The sequence below is a fragment of the Oryx dammah genome, unplaced genomic scaffold, assembly GCF_014754425.2.
Source record: "Oryx dammah isolate SB20612 unplaced genomic scaffold, SCBI_Odam_1.1 HiC_scaffold_28, whole genome shotgun sequence".
NCBI classification, from domain to species: domain Eukaryota; kingdom Metazoa; phylum Chordata; class Mammalia; order Artiodactyla; family Bovidae; genus Oryx; species Oryx dammah.
Genome location: NW_024070212.1, coordinates 77,522,295 through 77,539,973, shown reverse-complemented (window position 1 = coordinate 77,539,973; position 17,679 = coordinate 77,522,295). Strand labels below are relative to the sequence as shown.

Genomic DNA, 17,679 nt, shown 5'->3' with positions numbered 1-17,679 from the left:
AAGACACTGAGAAAGAGATGCAAACAAGCAATGCAATATGTAAGCTCCATTTATTGGAAAGTCCATGCAGTGAAAATGACTGAAAGCACAGAACAGTCTAACATGGTGCATGTGCTATGTGTCAAGCACTGTGTTAGCTCTTATAGGAAAAGCTCATATCTCATGGAATCCTGAAAATCTCATTTATTGTACAAATATTTCTGAATTTCTGTTTTGTACAAGCCATTAGTATCCTGGGTTCAGGAGATGTAGCAGTGAACAAAATAGTTCTTGATGCTATACTTGACGCTTCTTGGTGAAGTGTGGCAAAGTCAACTAGCTGTCTACCAAAGATTCAACTCCCATTCTAGAAGGCAGAGATATTATTGACTGTTGAGAAGTGGTTATTCAGGCAGAGAATGTCTTCCAGTTCTCCGTCCCGCTTCAACCAGTAGGGTTCACGTGACTGAGTTTTGCCAATAGAATGTGCATATAAATATTGTGTGCTTCTTCCAGACCTAAGCCGTAAAAAACCTTCCATATATCCTCCAAGTCCTTTCTCTTTCCTAAGTGACTGACTAGATGTTGTAGTCCAGAACAACCATTAAAGACTACAAAGGCTTCAATTACTGGATTCTTAAAAGGCAATATCTGATGCAATGTTATCTGACATATTTTATAATGTTCATCTGTGACTTCTATGGAGAAAAGAATTAGAGAGGTAAGGCTGAAAGCAGGAAGACAAAGCAGAAGGATATTGCAAATGTTAAAGTGAAAAATGATGGTGACTTAGTCCAGGAGGTAGTGGCTAAAGTACTGGTAGAAGTGATGTGTTTTATTCCTGAATCTGACCTTACATTAATTCTACTTGCTAGCCCCCTCAGTCAGATCTTTTGAAGGTACACTTGACTATGACTACCCTCACTTTATAGGCAAAGGTATATAAAAGCTGCTCTGGTGGCTCAGATGGTAAAGAATCTGCCTGCAGTGCAGGAGACCCAGGTTCAATGTCTTCAAAGCTAGGTGGCTCAATGGTAAAGAATCTGCGTGCAATGATGGATTGGGTTTGAGAAACAAGAGACAAAGGTTTGATCCCTGGGTCGAGAAGATCCCCTGGACTAGGAAATGGCAACCCAACCCACTATTCTTGCTTGGTGGACAGGAGAGTCTGGTGGATTACAGTCTCTCAAAGAGCCAGACACAGCTGAGCATGCACGCATGGAGATAGATGGTTACACAGTTGATGAAAATGCGACTTGAACATAGGCCAGACTGCATAGCCTGGGTATGGTAGATGATCCTTGAGTGAATCACTGCGAACATTTTGAAAGCAGCAGTTAAGTTTTGGCAAGAAAATATCTATTTTATTTCATTGTCAAATTGGGAACACTGCAGTCAGTGTAATATACTCAGAGAATGACCTTGCTGCTTTTCAGCTTCTGGATCCATCTACAAAGGCTGGCCAGAGAAATGCTTGACTCTGATGTGATTCAATCCCTTAAAGCAGAGACTGCTATGAAGAAAGTAACACAAATCTTTAGTTGAGCATAGTTTTGGAATAGGCAACTATTGCACTTACTAATGTATGAAAAGAAATATTGATAATGTACGGAGCAAATGGGCTACTTTTTCAAAGGTTTTGAGGCAATTCTGGAAAGATACTATCACACTGAAAAGTTGTAATTCAGCTCTTTGAGAGATGTACTTTGATCAGGGAATCTTTTGGTGTCTCATACTTGAGAGTCCTTATATTTATGTAGCAAAATAAAACTTGGTTCTTTGCAGTTTACTGGTGTTATTATGGATTTTCTTTCTTTAGCTGTGAAAAATAATGTGAAGTAGGCTGGAGGGTATTCCTCCATAGAAGAGGAAATGAAATTAAAGAGAACTTACATATTTCGTCTACAGAGACCAAATAGAAATGGTACTCATGTCTGTAAATTTCTACCCCTGAATTCTCTCCTCTGTACCACACTGCCTCTCAAATACCACAACCTGAGAATCAGTCTGGCTTTCTTTCTTATATGGCAAACCAACTCTGATTGCCAGAATCATCCCACAGTAAAGGACTTATTATTGTAGAGGAAAACCTACATTATAAACCTCAGAAACTAGGAAGAAAGCCCTGTGACTTAAAGAAGTGTGTCACCTTTTTATCAGCTTATTATTCATACTCAGAGACTATGATCTATACACAGTATGAATCACATTCTGGGAGGTTTTCTGTCTTATTAATTTTATACTTAGTTACCTTCACCTTTTTCACTGCATACAATAATATTCACTACTGTACACCCCAAATTATTTGCCATTGTGCTGTGAAATCTCACCCCTTTGAAACATGGTTGCTAACTGAGGTCAAAGTCGTTCAGTCGTGTCTGACTCTTTGCGACTGCATGGACTATACAGTCCATGGAATTCTCCAGGTCAGAATACTGGGTATTCTTTCCCAGTGGGTAGCCTTTCCCTTCTCCAGGGGATCTTCCCAACCCAGGGATTGAACCCAGGTCTTCTGCATTGCAGGAGGATTCTTTACCAGCTGAGCAACAAGGGAAGCCCTTTTCAGTCGTTAAGTTGTATTCAACTCTTCTCAAACTCATGTCCATTTAGTTGGTGATGCCATCCAACCATCTCATCCTCTGCTGCCCCCTTCTCCTTCTGCATTCTATCTTTCCCAAAATCAGTGTCTTTCCCAATGAGTTGACTCTTTGCATCAGGAGGCCAAAGTATTGGAGCTTCAGCATCAGTATTTTCAATGAATATTCAGGAAATTCAGTTTTCCTTTAAGATTGACTGCTTTGATCTCTTTGCAGTCCAAAGGACTCTCAAGAGACTTCTCTAGCACCACAGTTCAAAAGCATCAATTCTTTGGCGCACCCTTCTTGATGATCCAGCTCTCACATCCATACATGACTATTGGAAAAACCATAGCTTTGACTATATGGACCTTTGTTGGCAAAGTGATAGCTGTTTGGCAAAGTGTTGGCAACTTTGCGGTTGGCAAAGTGATTTGCTTTTTCATAGCTGTCTAGGATTGTCATGGCTTTTCTTCTAACAAGCAAGTGTCTTAAAATTTTGTGGCTGCAATCACTGTCCACAGTGATTTTGGAGCCCAAGAAAATAAAAATTGTCACTGTTTTCACTTCCCCACACTCTGTTTGCCATGAAATGATGGGACCAAATGCATGATCTTAATTTTTTGAATGTTGAATTTTAAGCCAGCTTTCTCACTCTCCTCTTTCACCTTCATCCTGAGGCTCTTTAGTCTCTCTTTGCTTTCTGCCATTAAGGTGGTATCACCTGCATATATGAGATTGTTGATATTTCTCCCAGCAATCTTAATTCCAGCTTGTGCTTCAACCAGCCTGGCATTTTGAATGATGTACTCTGCATGTGGGGGGCTTCCCAGGTGCGACTAGTGGTAAAGAACCCATCTGCCAATGCAGGAGACATAAGAGATGCGGGTTAGATCCCTCGGTCAGGAAGATCCCCTGGAGGAGGAAATGGCAACCTACTCTAGTACACTTGCCTAGAGAATCCTATGGACGGAGAAGCCTGGCAGGCTACAGTCCTTAGGACTGCAAAGAGTCAGACACGACTGAAGCAACTTAGCAGGCATACACACACTCTACATACAAGTTAAATAAGCAGGGTGACAAAGTACACCCTCCTTTCCCAATTTTGAACCAATCCATTGTCTATACATATAAATCATATAGGCATTTATTAGGAATTAATTGCTCTCATATACAAAGAATGTTCAATAATCAGCTGATAAAAATTAAAGGGTATCTTAGCAGAGATGAATTATCAGAAAAGTCGGATCTTACTGTGTGATTGGTCTGTTATGAAAGCATAGTGAGCAGTTTACTTCCTTATAAGATTTGACTCCAAGGGAATAAGAAACATTAAACATTTATTTGTTGAAAATAACAATTCTTACAAATAGATCCTGAAAGAAATCATATAATCTTCTTGCTTTTTCCACTGACAAACCTGATACAACATAAAGAATTAACCCAAAACTTATCAATGTCTTTTCTTAGGAGCAGAGGTTAAAACAATGTCTTGTTTTCCAAACTCACCAGTCATCATTTTAACTTTCTTTTATTGGCCTATTGGCTTTCTAAGCTTCCAGAGATTTTTTGAGATTAATTTTTAAGGATCTAATACTTAAGTATAATACATAATTTACTGTCATTGTTTCAAACATTTACAAGTGGCTGTTCACAATAGGAAACTACATAAGAACATCAGAATCACTCAAAGAAGCCTTTCAAAACACACTTTTCTTTCATTTTCTTCTGTACTATGCTCTTTCCCTACCCCTGAAGACCATTTCTGAAGTCACTTCTTACAAATAACTTTGGAAAACATTAGTGGAAAAGTGTTTCCACTAGATCTTTCCCCCTAAGCCTTTTTGATTGCATAATCACCAAGAGAGCAAAAGTTTTCACTGACTAGGAACAAGAGTCACAAATCACCAAAGCACAGAAAAATACAGACTATAAACTAGGACAATAAAGTATGAGAAGCAAATTACATTTTAATATTCTTTTTATGTTAATAGTCTCTAAACTATTACTAACAATAGTTACAAGGAATTTAAAATATATTACCTCTGCACATTTATGCTCCCAATGGTTTAGTATAATATGATCTTAATTTTACAGAATTTTTCCAATTCATTCCTCCAAGATACTATTATTTTGCAGAACAACTAAGAAATAGGTAAGTGCTTACCCAACATACTCTAGATGTTTATCATTAAGCTCTGAAGACCTGCACCTGGAGAACTGAGCTCACTGTACTTAAAAATTACCTGGGTGAAAGGAAAAGTAAGTGTAAGTGCCTTAGAGACAGCCTAGGCGTTTTCTAGAAGAAAGGCCTTGAATTAGGTGTGGGTCAGGAAAAGCTAAGGAGGCAGGTTCATGATATATGAAAAGGGTGAAGAGGAAGCAGAAAGAACTAGTGTCCAATGTTGAATATCCCTGAATTTGCTTATGAAATTTCATGTTTCTAAGTTTTAAATATCTGAAAAGCCCTTCCCTCTCTGTGGTCTTCCTCTCACAGGTGATTGATTCTCATTTTGCTATATTATTACTGCATGTATTGAACACTGTAACTGCCCCACTCATAGCTCCTTGTCTAAGAAACACTCTCCACTCACTGCCATTGCTGTCCCCGGCTATAGCTAATGAGACCAAAAAAAGAGGGATCTAAAAGATTCCATCCACAGCCTAGCCAAACTCTCTGATGTCTAGTGAAAGTATGGGCCAGGGATTTGGGAGAGAAATATAGTTCTGGAGAAAGAGAGCAAAGATGGAAAATCATGAAAACTCAAAGGTTGAGTCTAGATCAAGAAAAGACTTGAATACTTGTTAATTCCATACGAAGTAAAATAAGTGGTATTACAACACAGTGGGCAATCAGAAAAACTATCTAAAATATAGAAACAGGCAAAGAGATTACTGGGCATTCCTTCAGGGTGCTACTGCTATGGCTTTTTATTGACTAGGGTATTTTATTACTCAGCGGGAACAGAAGTTAGGCTGTAGGTTTTTGAAGGGTATAGAGGCAAATAATTTCCAGCAGGGGAACAGATACAGCAAGGTTTACAATCTGTTACCCTGGAAGACATTAACCATCCTTGTATCTAAGCCAGCTATCTTACCCTAGAATTTTCGATTCAATTCCCCATATACATATTGTTCTTCAAATGTTCTTTGGGCCAGTTTTAATATCTTTACTATCCTTCCATTAATTAATGAATTAAATAACAAAGCAACATGCTTTTGCTTTGTACGAAATCGTGATTTTTTTATCTTTTGAGAATTAGACTTTAACAGTTTTGGAGTTCAACCACCAAGGTGTCCGGTAAAACTCACCTGGCAAAAACAAGTGAATTGTGTTGATAGAGGTGTACACTTTATGGGCGACTAAGCGCACACATATCTCTTGGCTCCCAGGGTGAATTCCCAGTGACTTTGCTGACTGTCCCCTGTCATGACTCAGTCATTTTTTCCTATCTAGTTTTGTCCCCTTAATATCCTCCCCTCACAGCTCCACTTTGAGATGGTACAGGTCTTCTCCACTGCCTGAAAGATGACAGAATCTACTTTTTCATTTTTGTTTATTAGTGATCTCAAATTAATTAAAAATTTCATGCTAACCAGAAAGAAAAACAGTTGCTTGAGACATAAACCAGTGAGGTTTTGTATTTTTATGTTGACATTTGACCTGTGAATTGTTAAACAAGCTTAAAATTCTCTGTTTCTGTGTGCCTATGATCAGAAAAGTAACTTTCTTAACTGTAGAATATGTTAATATACTAGATAATTATCTCTCAAAATACAGGAGCTTTGTTTGGATTCATTCCCTGAGATAAAAAGGTGCTTTATGAACTAAAATATTTATCGGATTCACAAATGAGAAACTGAATTTCTAATGATTATAAGTGTGTTAGAAAGTGAAGAAGAACTAAAGAGCCTCTTGATGAAAGTGAAAGAGGAGAGTGAAAAAGTTGACTTAAAGCTCAACATTCAGAAAACTAAGATCATAGCATTTGGTCCCATCATCTCATGGCAAATAGATGGGGAAACAGTGGAAACAGTGGCTGACTTTATTTTGGGGGGCTCCAAAATCACTGCAGATCGTGACTGCAGCTATGAAATTAAAAGACGTTTACTCCTTGGAAGGAAAGTTATGACTAACCTAGACAGCATATTAAAAAGCAGAGACATTACTTTGCCAACAAAGGTCCATCTAGTCAAGCCTATGGTTTTTCCAGAAGTCAGGTATGGATGTGAGAGTTGGACTCTAAAGAAAGCTGAGCGCAGAAGAATTGATGCTTTTGAACTGTGGTGTTGCAGAAGACTCTTGAGAGTCCCTTAGATTGAAAAGAAATACAACCAGTCCATCCTAAAGATCAGTCCTGAGTGTTCACTGGAAGGACTGATGTTGAAGGTAAAACTCCAATACTTTGGCCACCTGATGCGAAGAGCTGAATCATTTGAAAAGACCCTGATGCTGGGAAAGATTGAAGGCAAGACAAAAAGGGGATGACAGAAGATGAGATGGTTGGATGGCATCATCGACTCAATGGACATGAGTTTGAGTGGACTCCAAGAGTTGATAATGGACAGGGAGGCCTGGCGTGCTGCAGTCCATGGGGTCACAAAGAGTCAGACACGACTGAACAACTGAACTGAACTGAACTGAAGGCCCTTAAGGAAAAAGATTCTTCTTACATAAGCTGCTGGCTTAGAACAATGTTTGTATAAGAACTTAAGTTTACATAATTATGATGGATATTTGAACAAATTAGATTAGGTGAGTGATTTTGGTTTTAAAAAGTAGTAACAGTTTTTGGTCTTTTCCTTAAAAGATTCATTACATAATATGAAGAAAGGGAAGGGAAAGGGAAGTCGCTCAGTCGTGTCTGACTCTTCGCGACCCCATGGACTGCAGCCTACCAGGCTCTTCTGTCCATGGGATTTTCCAGGCAAGAGTACTGGAGTGGGGTGCCATCACCTTCTCTGATGAATGAGTCTACCTATTTGTAAAAATGTGACTGATGAAAACAGTGCAATCACAGGTTATCACACTGTGTGAGTTCAGTTGTCAAGAGGGAGCAACTCGAAGGACATCACACAATCTATAAACCAGCTGGAAGGAGCCATCCAGACTTTGCCCTGCCAAACCCTTCCTGGACGATGATTAGACAAGTCCTCATAGATGATATACTGTGTGCAGAAGCGCTGATCAGAATCAGGTTTGGCATGGTACGCAACTGTATTGATGGTTTGAGTCATGTCACTGTCTGGCTTGGGCTTTCTAATGAGAATCTGGCCCCCACCAGCAGCGACAAGCTTAATAAGGTTGTCCTTTGGATGGTGTTTGAAGGTTCCCACCAAATAGAAGTAACATCCATCAAACAGCTTTGGCAACAGCTGTTCTCTGTTGAGCCTGCTTTTCTGTGGTCCTTCAGGAATTTCATACTTTTCTTCCTGTTCACATTCTTTGCTTTGTAGACATGCTTTCACCCATTCAAATTTTAGGATCCAGTATCCACTCAGAATTCCAAGCAATATGAAGAAAGCATACTTTAAAAAACTTAAAGTTTTGTTTTCTCATGAAAACACTAGTTAAGAAAAATACTTTAAACTTGGTTTCTTCATCAAGTAAGTTAACATTACTTCTATATACTGCTTAAGAATATGACAAAGCAAATTTGCTTTCAACTGATTTAAATGATAATTCTGACAAACATTTTTATAACAGTAACCATGTTTTATAGCGTACAAACTTAAAATTAATTTCCAAGATTTTCAGTAATAAATATTTGTATTAATTTCAGTTTGAGTTATTTTTGAATGATCCTTGAATAGTTGGCAATTTACACTTAAAGTGGAATATGAAACATTGATTACTAAGCATAAACATAAGTTTATAAACTTTTGCTTGTTTTACTCTATGGGGAGGATGTATATTTTGGAATTAAATTAATGAACATATTAATTTTTGCTTCTTTAATAAAACTGAAATAGATGAAAAAAGATATTTCTCTCTGTAATTTATTGAATTACATGTATTCATGAGATTTGCTGGTTGACTAGAAGGTTTGTGAATGATAGATTGTTATGAATTACCTACCTTTTAGTTTTCTCTGTAAAAAGGAGTTACTGTTTAATTAAAAGTTGAAAATCAATATGGGTGGTCCAGACTGTCTTTGAAAAAATACAACTGGATTTATTATTTTGTTTATCAAGGAAAAAGTAGAGTACTTTTTTCCTAAAGTAAAAGCTCATCCTGATCTAGAACATGAAAAAACATAGCAAAAGACAAAATTTGAGGGATTAGACAAATGTAGTTTTGAAAGGGTTGAATTTACTTGTTTTGGTTTATAATAGTCTATAAAGGACCAATTAAATGTGTTAAATCTGGCAAATTTTATACAATTTTCATGGGCACATTCAAGAAGCTAATTTAAGGAAAAAAGTGCTTATGAAATCTTTATTACTAAATATATGCATATACACATATATTCTACTCTCTCTTTCAGGGCCTTCTTTTAGAACTAGGCCAACAGTGGCCAAACTTCTAGAGACACTGATATGGGCCCACAACCCAGCCTGGTCCCTGGACCTTCACCAGGTGAACAAATAGGTTATTCGAGATGCCCCCAGAAGGCCTGGAGCCTGGACAGTCAGTCCTCTCCCACTTTGCCTCCTGATGTTTCTTTAGAGCAACGTCACCCCTCCATCACAGCCATATTTGAGGCCAGACTGAGTGACTGAGTCTTTGGGCTCAGCTAGTCCATCCTCTCAGCCTCTGATTGTAAAAGGGGCCATTGGAAGAACAGGCCCTGGTCCCTCCTGCTCCAGGTAGTGGGGCCTAGTGGGGAGACCTGCACTTGAAATTCAGAACTGAGCATTGAGTCCATGCTCACTTCCCGTTCCCCAAGAGCACAGCTGCCCAAGAGATGTTCTTTTCTAGGACAGATGGGCCCTGTGAGGTGGGGGGACAGCAAGGGCAGCCTTTAGAGGCAAATCATCCTTTACTTCACCCAGTCATGCACTGCGTTAAGATTTAGAGGGGTGGGAAGGTTTTTAAGGATTAGGATGGATCTTTCCTAATTGTCAAACTACCGCACAGTTGTACTCATCTCACACGCTAGTAAAGTAATGCTCAAAATTCTCCAAGCCAGGCTTCAGCAATACATGAACCATGAACTTCCAGATGTTCAGAACAACCTGATTTTAGAAAAGGCAGAGGAACCAGAGGTCAAATTGACTGGATCATCGAAAAAGCAAGAGAGTTTCAGAAAAACATCTATTTCTGCTTTATTGACTATGCCAAAGCCTTTGCCTATGTGGATCACAATAAACTGTGGAAAATTCTGAAAGAGATGGGAATACCAGAGCACCTGACCTGGCTCCTGAGAAATCTGTATGCAGGTCAGGAAGCAACAGTTAGAACTGGACATGGAGCAACAGACTGGTTCCAAATAGGAAAAGGAGTACTTCAAGGCTGTATATTGTTGCTTATTTAACTTATATGCAGAGTACATCATGAGAAACGCTGGGCTGGATGAAGCACAAGCTAGAATCAAGATTGCTGGGAAAAATATCAATAACCTCAAATATTCAGATGACACCACCCTTATGGCAGAAAGTGAAGAAGAACTAAAGAGCCTTTTTATGAAGTTGAAAGAGGAGAAATTGAAAGTTGGCTTAAAGCTCAACATTCAGAAAACGAAGATCATGGCATCTGGTCCCATCACTTCATGACAAATAGATGGGGAAACAGTGGAAACAGTGGCTGACTTTATTTTGGGGGGCTCCAAAATCACTGAAGATGGTGACTGCAACCATGAAATTAAAAGATGCTTATTTCTTGGAAAGAAAGTTATGACCAACCTAGATAGCATATTAAAAAGCAGAGACATTACTTTGCCGACTAAGGTCCATCTAGTCAAGGCTATGGTTTTTCCAGTAGTCATGTGTGGCTGTGAGAGTTGTACTCTAAAGAAAGCTGAGCACAGAAGAATTGATGCTTTTGAACTGTGGTGTTGGAGAAGACTCTTGAGAGTCCCTTAGACTGCAAAGAGATCCAACCAGTCCATCCTAAAGATCAACCCTGGGTATTCATTGGAAGGACTGATGTTGAGGCTGAAACTCCAAAACTTTGTTCACCTGATGTGAATAGCTGACTCATTTGAAAAGACCCTGATACTGAGAAAGATTGAGGGCAGGAGCAGAAGGGGATGACAGAGGATGAGATGGCTGGATGGCATCACTGACTCAATGGACATGAGTTTGAGTGAACTCTGGGAGTTGGTGATGGACAGGGAGGCCTGGTGTGTTATGGTCTATGGGGTCATAAAGAGTCGGACACAACTGAGTGAATGAACTGAACTGAACTGAATTCCTAAATGTTATTACTTGTAAATAAAGTCTATTTTCTTCCTTTGGGAGAAAATACTACTAAGCACAAACCTAGAATTTCACTATCTCTGTAATATAATATTTGATGTTAGAGCTTTAGTATTTGGATACTCTCCCCAAATAGCAGAAACTTCATATCTCAGCAGAATAAACTCTGCCTTTAGTCAACATTATCATATCCTTGTTTTGCTGTGTTTTTTTTTTACTCTTTTTCAAAAAGCCTTATTGATTGTATTTTATTCATTATTTTTTGGCAGTACAGAGTCTTTGTTGCTGTGTGCAGGCTTTCTCTAGTGGCTGGGAGTGGGGACGACTCTGTAGTTGAGGTATGTGGGCTCAGTACAGACTCTAGGGCATGGGGGCTTCAGTAGTGGTGGTGTATGGGCTTAGTTGCCTCGTGGTATGTGAGATCTTAGTCCCCGGACCAAGGATCACACCCATGTCCCCTGCATTGGCAGGCAGATCCTTAACCACTGGATCACCAGGAGAGTCCCTCTTGCTGTTGTTTTTAAAGAACAAAATTTCCTCACTTGTAAAAGAGCTAAGTTTTCATAATGTGCTTATTTGACTACATAGGTAACCATGTGTTATTTCTCAGGGATCCAAGATTTAAATTTTATAATTGATGTAAAACCTTATATTTGTTTCAGGAGCAAAAATGTAATGACTTAGTGTTTATATGGTCAGTAAAGTGTTAGCCACTCAGTTGTGTTCAACTCTTTATGACCCCATGGACTGTTGCCCATGGGGTTACAGTCTCCTTTGTCCATGGAATTCTCCAGACAAAGACATTGGAGTGGGTAGCCATTTCCTTCTCCAGGGGATCTTCCCAACTCAGGGACTGAACCTGGGTCTCCCGTATATATTGTGAAATACTCACCATAATAAATTGAAATAACATCTGTCACTGAGTACAGTTACAAATGCTTTTCCTTGTGATGAGAATTTTTTTCACTCGTAGCAGCTTTCAAATATGATAGAGTATTATTAATTATAGTCATGTGCAGTCCATGACATCCCCTTGACTTATTTATTTTATAACTAGGAGTTTGTACTTTTTGACCACTTTCACCCATTTTAACCACTTCTAATTTGTCTTAATCAAACAACCACATCTCCATAGATTTTTCCTTCTCAAAACTAGATTCTAATTAAAAAAAAAACAGAAAAGAATCTTGGGAAATTTTTCACACCTGAAATTATGTTTGAATTTTCTCAAAAGTCCCTGGAAATTTGCAGAAGTTTGTTACTGTGCCTTATAAAAATAAGAAAGCTAAAAATAGGTTTGTTTGATTTGTCTCATATTTCTTGTTTAGATTATTACTATTGTAATTGTTGACTGGGAAGAATTAAAAAAGATGACTAATCTTTCCCAGGTTAAGTATGTACAGAAAGCATGCTATTCATAGGGATATTTCACAAAATTTACAGTTTTGGGGAAGGCTCTGGAAATTTTTCAATGGTTTCATAATCTATAATATGTTCTTATCCTAAAGGAAAATATCAACTTACTTCCTGGGAGATAGTATTGTACTATCAATATAAAATTGTACTTTCCTCCATTCTGATATCATTGGCCTTGGGACTGAAATAATTGCAACCACTCAGTCTCATTATCAAATAGGTTTTTGCATCCTGATACTGGCTTAAAGATCCTGGTGTACAAGCTGCTGCTTGCTGCTGCTGCTGCTAAGTTGCTTCAGTCGTGTCTGACTCTGTGCGACCCCACAGATGGCAGCCCACCAGGCTCCCCCATCTCTGGGATTCTCCAGGCAAGAACACTGGAGTGGGTTGCCATTTCCTTCTCCAATGCATGAAAGTGAAAAGTGAAAGTGAAGCTGCTCAGTCGTGTCCAACTCTTAGCGACCCCATGAACTGCAGCCTACCAAGCTCCTCCCATGGGATTTTCCAGGTAAGAGTACTGCAGTGGGTTGTCATTGCCTTCTCCTGCCTGAATAAATTCTGGGATTCTCACATCAGTATACAATTTATATCTTCAACATATATAGACAGTCTCAGAGTCTTGCAGAATGTACTGTTCCAGGTACATGGCCTCCTAGTCGACTTCAGTTAGACAGTTTTCAGACTGCACCAGTGTACTGAATCAGCATCTTCAGGACTTTTTTTCCATTTCCAAAAGCTGACTACTGACACAAGATCTAGATCCATAACAGGACTGAAGAAGGAAATTTAATTGTAGTCTGTTTGGATTATTGTTAACATTACTTTTAATATACTACTTTTTAATGACTATATGAGGAAGTTCTTTTTCTCTCAATTTAAGCAATTGCTAACCCATTTACTGGGTTTCCCTGGTGGCTCAGTGGTAAAGAATCTGCCTGCAGATGCAGGAGACACAGGAGATGAGAGTTCAATACCTGGGTTGGGAAGATCCCCTGGAGGACGGCATGGCAACCCTCTTCAGTATTCTTGCCTGGGAAAATCTGGTGGACAGAGGAACCTGGTAGGCTATGGTCCATGGGGTTACAGAGTCAGACAGAACTGAAGTGACTAAGCATACACAACCCATTTAGTAGACTAAAATGAAACATTTAAAAATAGTATTTAATTCTCACTAATCCCTCATATTTTAGCAACAAATCCTTTTTTTGAGTCTTATTTTTCATAGCAATAAAGTTTATATAATCAGTAAGAACTTATCCTCATTTCTACCAGTATATGATTGAACAAATCAGTTATGCAACCAAGACTGCACCTGGAGAGCCATATTTGACAGTTCAGTTCAGTTGCTCAGTTGTGTCCGACTCTTTGCGACCCCATGGACAGCAGCACTCCAGGCCTCCCTGTCCATCACCAACTCCCGGAGTCTACCCAAACTCATGTCCATTGAGTCGGTGATGCCATCCAACCATCTCATCCTCTGTTGTCCCCTTCTCCTCCTGCCCTCAATCTTTGCCAGCATCAGGGTCTTTTCAAATGAGTCAGCGCTTCGCTTCAGGTGGCCGAAGTATTGGAGTTTTAGCCTCAACATCAGTCCTTCCAATGAACACCCAGGACTGATCTCCTTTAGGATGAACTGGTTGGGTATCCTTGCAGTTCAAGGGACTCTCAAGAGTCTTCTCCAGCCAGTTCAAAAGCATCAATTCTTCTGTGCTCAGCTTTCTTTAGAGTCCAACTCTCATATCCATACATCACTAACTGGAAAAACCATAGCCTTGACTAGATGGACTTTTGTTGGCAAAGTAATGTCTCTGCTTTTTAATATACTGTCAAGGTTGGTCACAACTTTTTTCCAAGGAGTAAGTGTCTTTTAATTTCATGGCTGCCATCACCATCTGCAGTGATTTTGGAGCCCAAAAAAATAAAGTCAGCCACTGTTGCCACTGTTTCCCCATCTATTTGCCATGGAGTGATAGGACCAGATGCCATGATCTTAGTATTCTGAATGTTGAGCTTTAAGCCAACTTTTTCACTCTCCTCTTTCACTTTCATCAAGAGGCTCTTTAGTTGTTCTTCACCTTCTGCCATAAGGATGGTGTAAATCTCATTTAATCAAATATAACAGGCTGGCTAATAAAGAACAAGGATCAATCTTATATGAGAGGCCAATGTGTATATACAGCCCTAAGAAAACTGGTTTGGTACATGGATTAGAGAATTCTGGTCTTATGGGTGACAGAAGGACACTTCTTGGCAGACCACTCTTTAGCAAATTTTGAGGGCCTCAAAAAGAGATGCCACCCAAATTTATAGGCACTGTAGATAAACTCTGGTGAATAGAGTATCCTGGTATTTTTTTTTTTAAGTCTCAGGATAGAGGGCAAATAATAGAGACTTCTAAAAATTAAATACAAGATTCCTTATGAAAATCCCCAGACAAAAGTCAATGATTTTGCATTGGCAGCTGTTCAGTTCTGTGCAGCTCTAGATTGGCAGAATAAACTCATGGAGGTCAAATGCTTATTAACATTCCTGTTGGATCTATGTAAATAATCAGACTGAATTTCATGAGACTATCTATTTTGTGATCATGAATGTTATTTTGAGATTACTTATAATCTTCAAGGGGAGACTGTCAGAAAAAAATCATCTAAAATTTGGAAATAATGATTATTTTATGTATCAAAATAATCAGTGTGGTGCTGGGCTTGACCATATCTTGCGCAAGCTGTCTTATAGTTTGGTAGGAACAGAGATTAATTTGTAGACTTCCCCAACCCCCCATACCTTTACTAACTAAATTGAATAATATATTTGACACATGCTCATTTTATGTTTGTATGAGAATACAAATTTTTCTAACCTCTTGAAAACTATAGTTTAACACTGATAGTGATAATAAAAGTTCTAGGACAGATCTTTGGTATTGCAATATATTATATTGCTAAATGGAATGAGACTTTACTATGGTCTTAAGAGGCACTTGGTTAACTGTTTAAGGATATAACTTATCAAGATTATCAATTATCAATTTATTTTTTGAAGAATCTTTTTTAAAGAGTATTGTGGGATAGTTAATAGTCTTTGCATATATTACCTATTCTTACCACAGCCTACGTAGAAAGTATTTTCCCTTTCACTGACCAAAAAAATAAAAAAATAAAAAATTGAGCACGTGGGTTAGTATTTTCTCAGTATCATAGGTCTAACCTTCTGGCTGCGGAAGCTATCTTACTGCTTCTTGTCCTAATTCACTGCTATAGACTGAATTTTGTCCCCCCAGATTCACATGTTGATGCTGTAACCCCAAAGATGATGGCATTTGAGGTGGACCTTTGGGAGAACTTAGGTTTAGACGAAGCCATGAGAATGAGGACTGCTTCATGTGACTAGTGATCTTACAGGAGGAAACATCAGAGAGCTTGCTCCTTTCTCTCTCGCTCTCCCTCCATTTCCTTCAGACGTGGTGGAAAAGCCATTTGTATCAGTAAGGAGAGTTCTCATCAGACACCAACACCAACCCCACTGCAACTTGATCTCAAACTTCCAGTCTCTAGAACTATGAGGAATGAATGTTTAAGTCACTCAGTCCATGGTATTTTGTTGACACCCCAAGCTGACAGTCACCATACGGATACAGAAAACTGGGCCCAATGACCAGAAAAATGGGTTAGCTTTTGCCATGTCTTAATTCACAGTTGAACTTGGACCTTAACTATAAGCTGCTACACAGACAAATTATAGCTATGCTTCCTCTAGAAAAGTTAGCAGAAGCCAGATGCTTGACCCAAAGTCCCTTGGGGGATTCTATTTTGGATTAGGCAGAAGCCAAGTGTGACCCCTGATAGTCACTGGCAGTCTCGGCACTCCTCCTGTTCAACACTGCATTCTATGTACTCTGCATTGCTCATGGCACGTGGGAGCATTCAATATGTGTTATTTGTTTGATGAATGTTGACTGAATGAACACAAAGCAAAGTCTCCTTTTCTAATATCAGCCCTTAAATAGGCTGATAATATATATTTTCTTTTTTGAAGGTTTACTTTTCAGTGCTACCATTAGAAATGAGGACGTTTTCTGCTCTTTCCTGCCTACATAGTTAATATGATGATATGTGATTGAGCTCTCTGGGGCTAAATATGCTACATTCAAATTGATTTTTTCATACTACTGCTTCTCATTTGTAGGATTAATAGTGCTTTTGTCCAGAATAAAATTAACTATCCAAAATCATTTGGCAAACATGTATTACTATAAATTCTCATGAAAATGCAAAGAATATGCAAGTTTTCATAAATGTCAGATCACTGGTTAATAAATCCTGTTCAAAATTCTCCATATTCTTAATTAATGACATTGCTTTGTAGAAAATGGGAGGATTGGGTTCATTTAATTATGGCTAAGTAAATTGATTCTGTTCACTAGTCTGGAAATAAGTGAACAACTCAGTTCATGCCAAACGCTTTTCAAGTTTTTTCTCCCTTAATTTTCCAATAGTCCTCTGGAGTATGTATTATTATCATACATATTAAAAATGACCACATACTATAGATATCCAAACTCTCTACAAAATCTTGGCAAATTCTACTACCAGAAGACTACTGTAATTCTCCATATAGAGAAGACTGACAACTTTAATGACATTGCTATTGTTCTGATTCTTGTAGATGAAATGAGTGGACTTACAAATATCAAGTATCATTAGCTAATTAGTGCCTTAGAAACCAGGAGGAACTGAAGCATATTTATGAGATAGGTAGTAGAAAGAAACTTGAAGATTGAATTGCCTTGAATCATGTTTTCATTGTAAAATAAGTCATTGTCTGTTTATACTCGCTCTCCCAAAGAATGAGTTGCAGAGGTGAAAACAGAGTAAGTCTGCAGTTTTCCAGAACACAATATGTTTGATTCTGTTCTTCCAATACTCACAATGACTTTAAGTTTTTGCTGTGTGATTCTCTATGAGATAAGCCGGAGATCCTCCTATGGTTGACCTGATCAGAGAATGATTCTTATTTTCTGCTTAAGAGCCAAGGTTTGAGAACAGCAGGCTTGAATTTGTACATTCTTCAAGTTCATTAAGGAGCTAGGTTCACACCTTCATGCTTTTGAAGTTCATGCTTCAGGCAATCTTGGCCTGAAGTCTAATATAAAGAAATTTTTAAACAAGACATGAGTAAATATATCCTTTCTTTAGACATTGTCATCCCCTTTGATACTTGAATATATGATTAATTAATAACAAAGGAAGATTATGCACCTGAAATAACCATGTGAATTATACCCTGCATGTGGAAATTATACTTGACCTTTTTATAGAAAGAAAGTACTTGTGGTATTATTATTTTT

General features: G+C 38.4%; 1 protein-coding gene across 1 annotated transcript; it reads right to left on the bottom strand.

The window, feature by feature from the left end:
* Positions 1-7,579: 7,579 nt before the first annotated feature.
* On the bottom strand, positions 7,580-15,714 carry LOC120856567 (BRCA1-associated RING domain protein 1-like). The gene is made up of 2 exons (XM_040231934.1): positions 15,565-15,714; positions 7,580-8,084 (listed from the first exon to the last, which is right to left on the bottom strand). The coding sequence occupies exons 1-2, from the start codon at positions 15,712-15,714 to the stop codon at positions 7,596-7,598; spliced, it is 639 nt and encodes a 212-aa protein (XP_040087868.1). The 3' UTR covers positions 7,580-7,595.
* Positions 15,715-17,679: the final 1,965 nt, after the last annotated feature.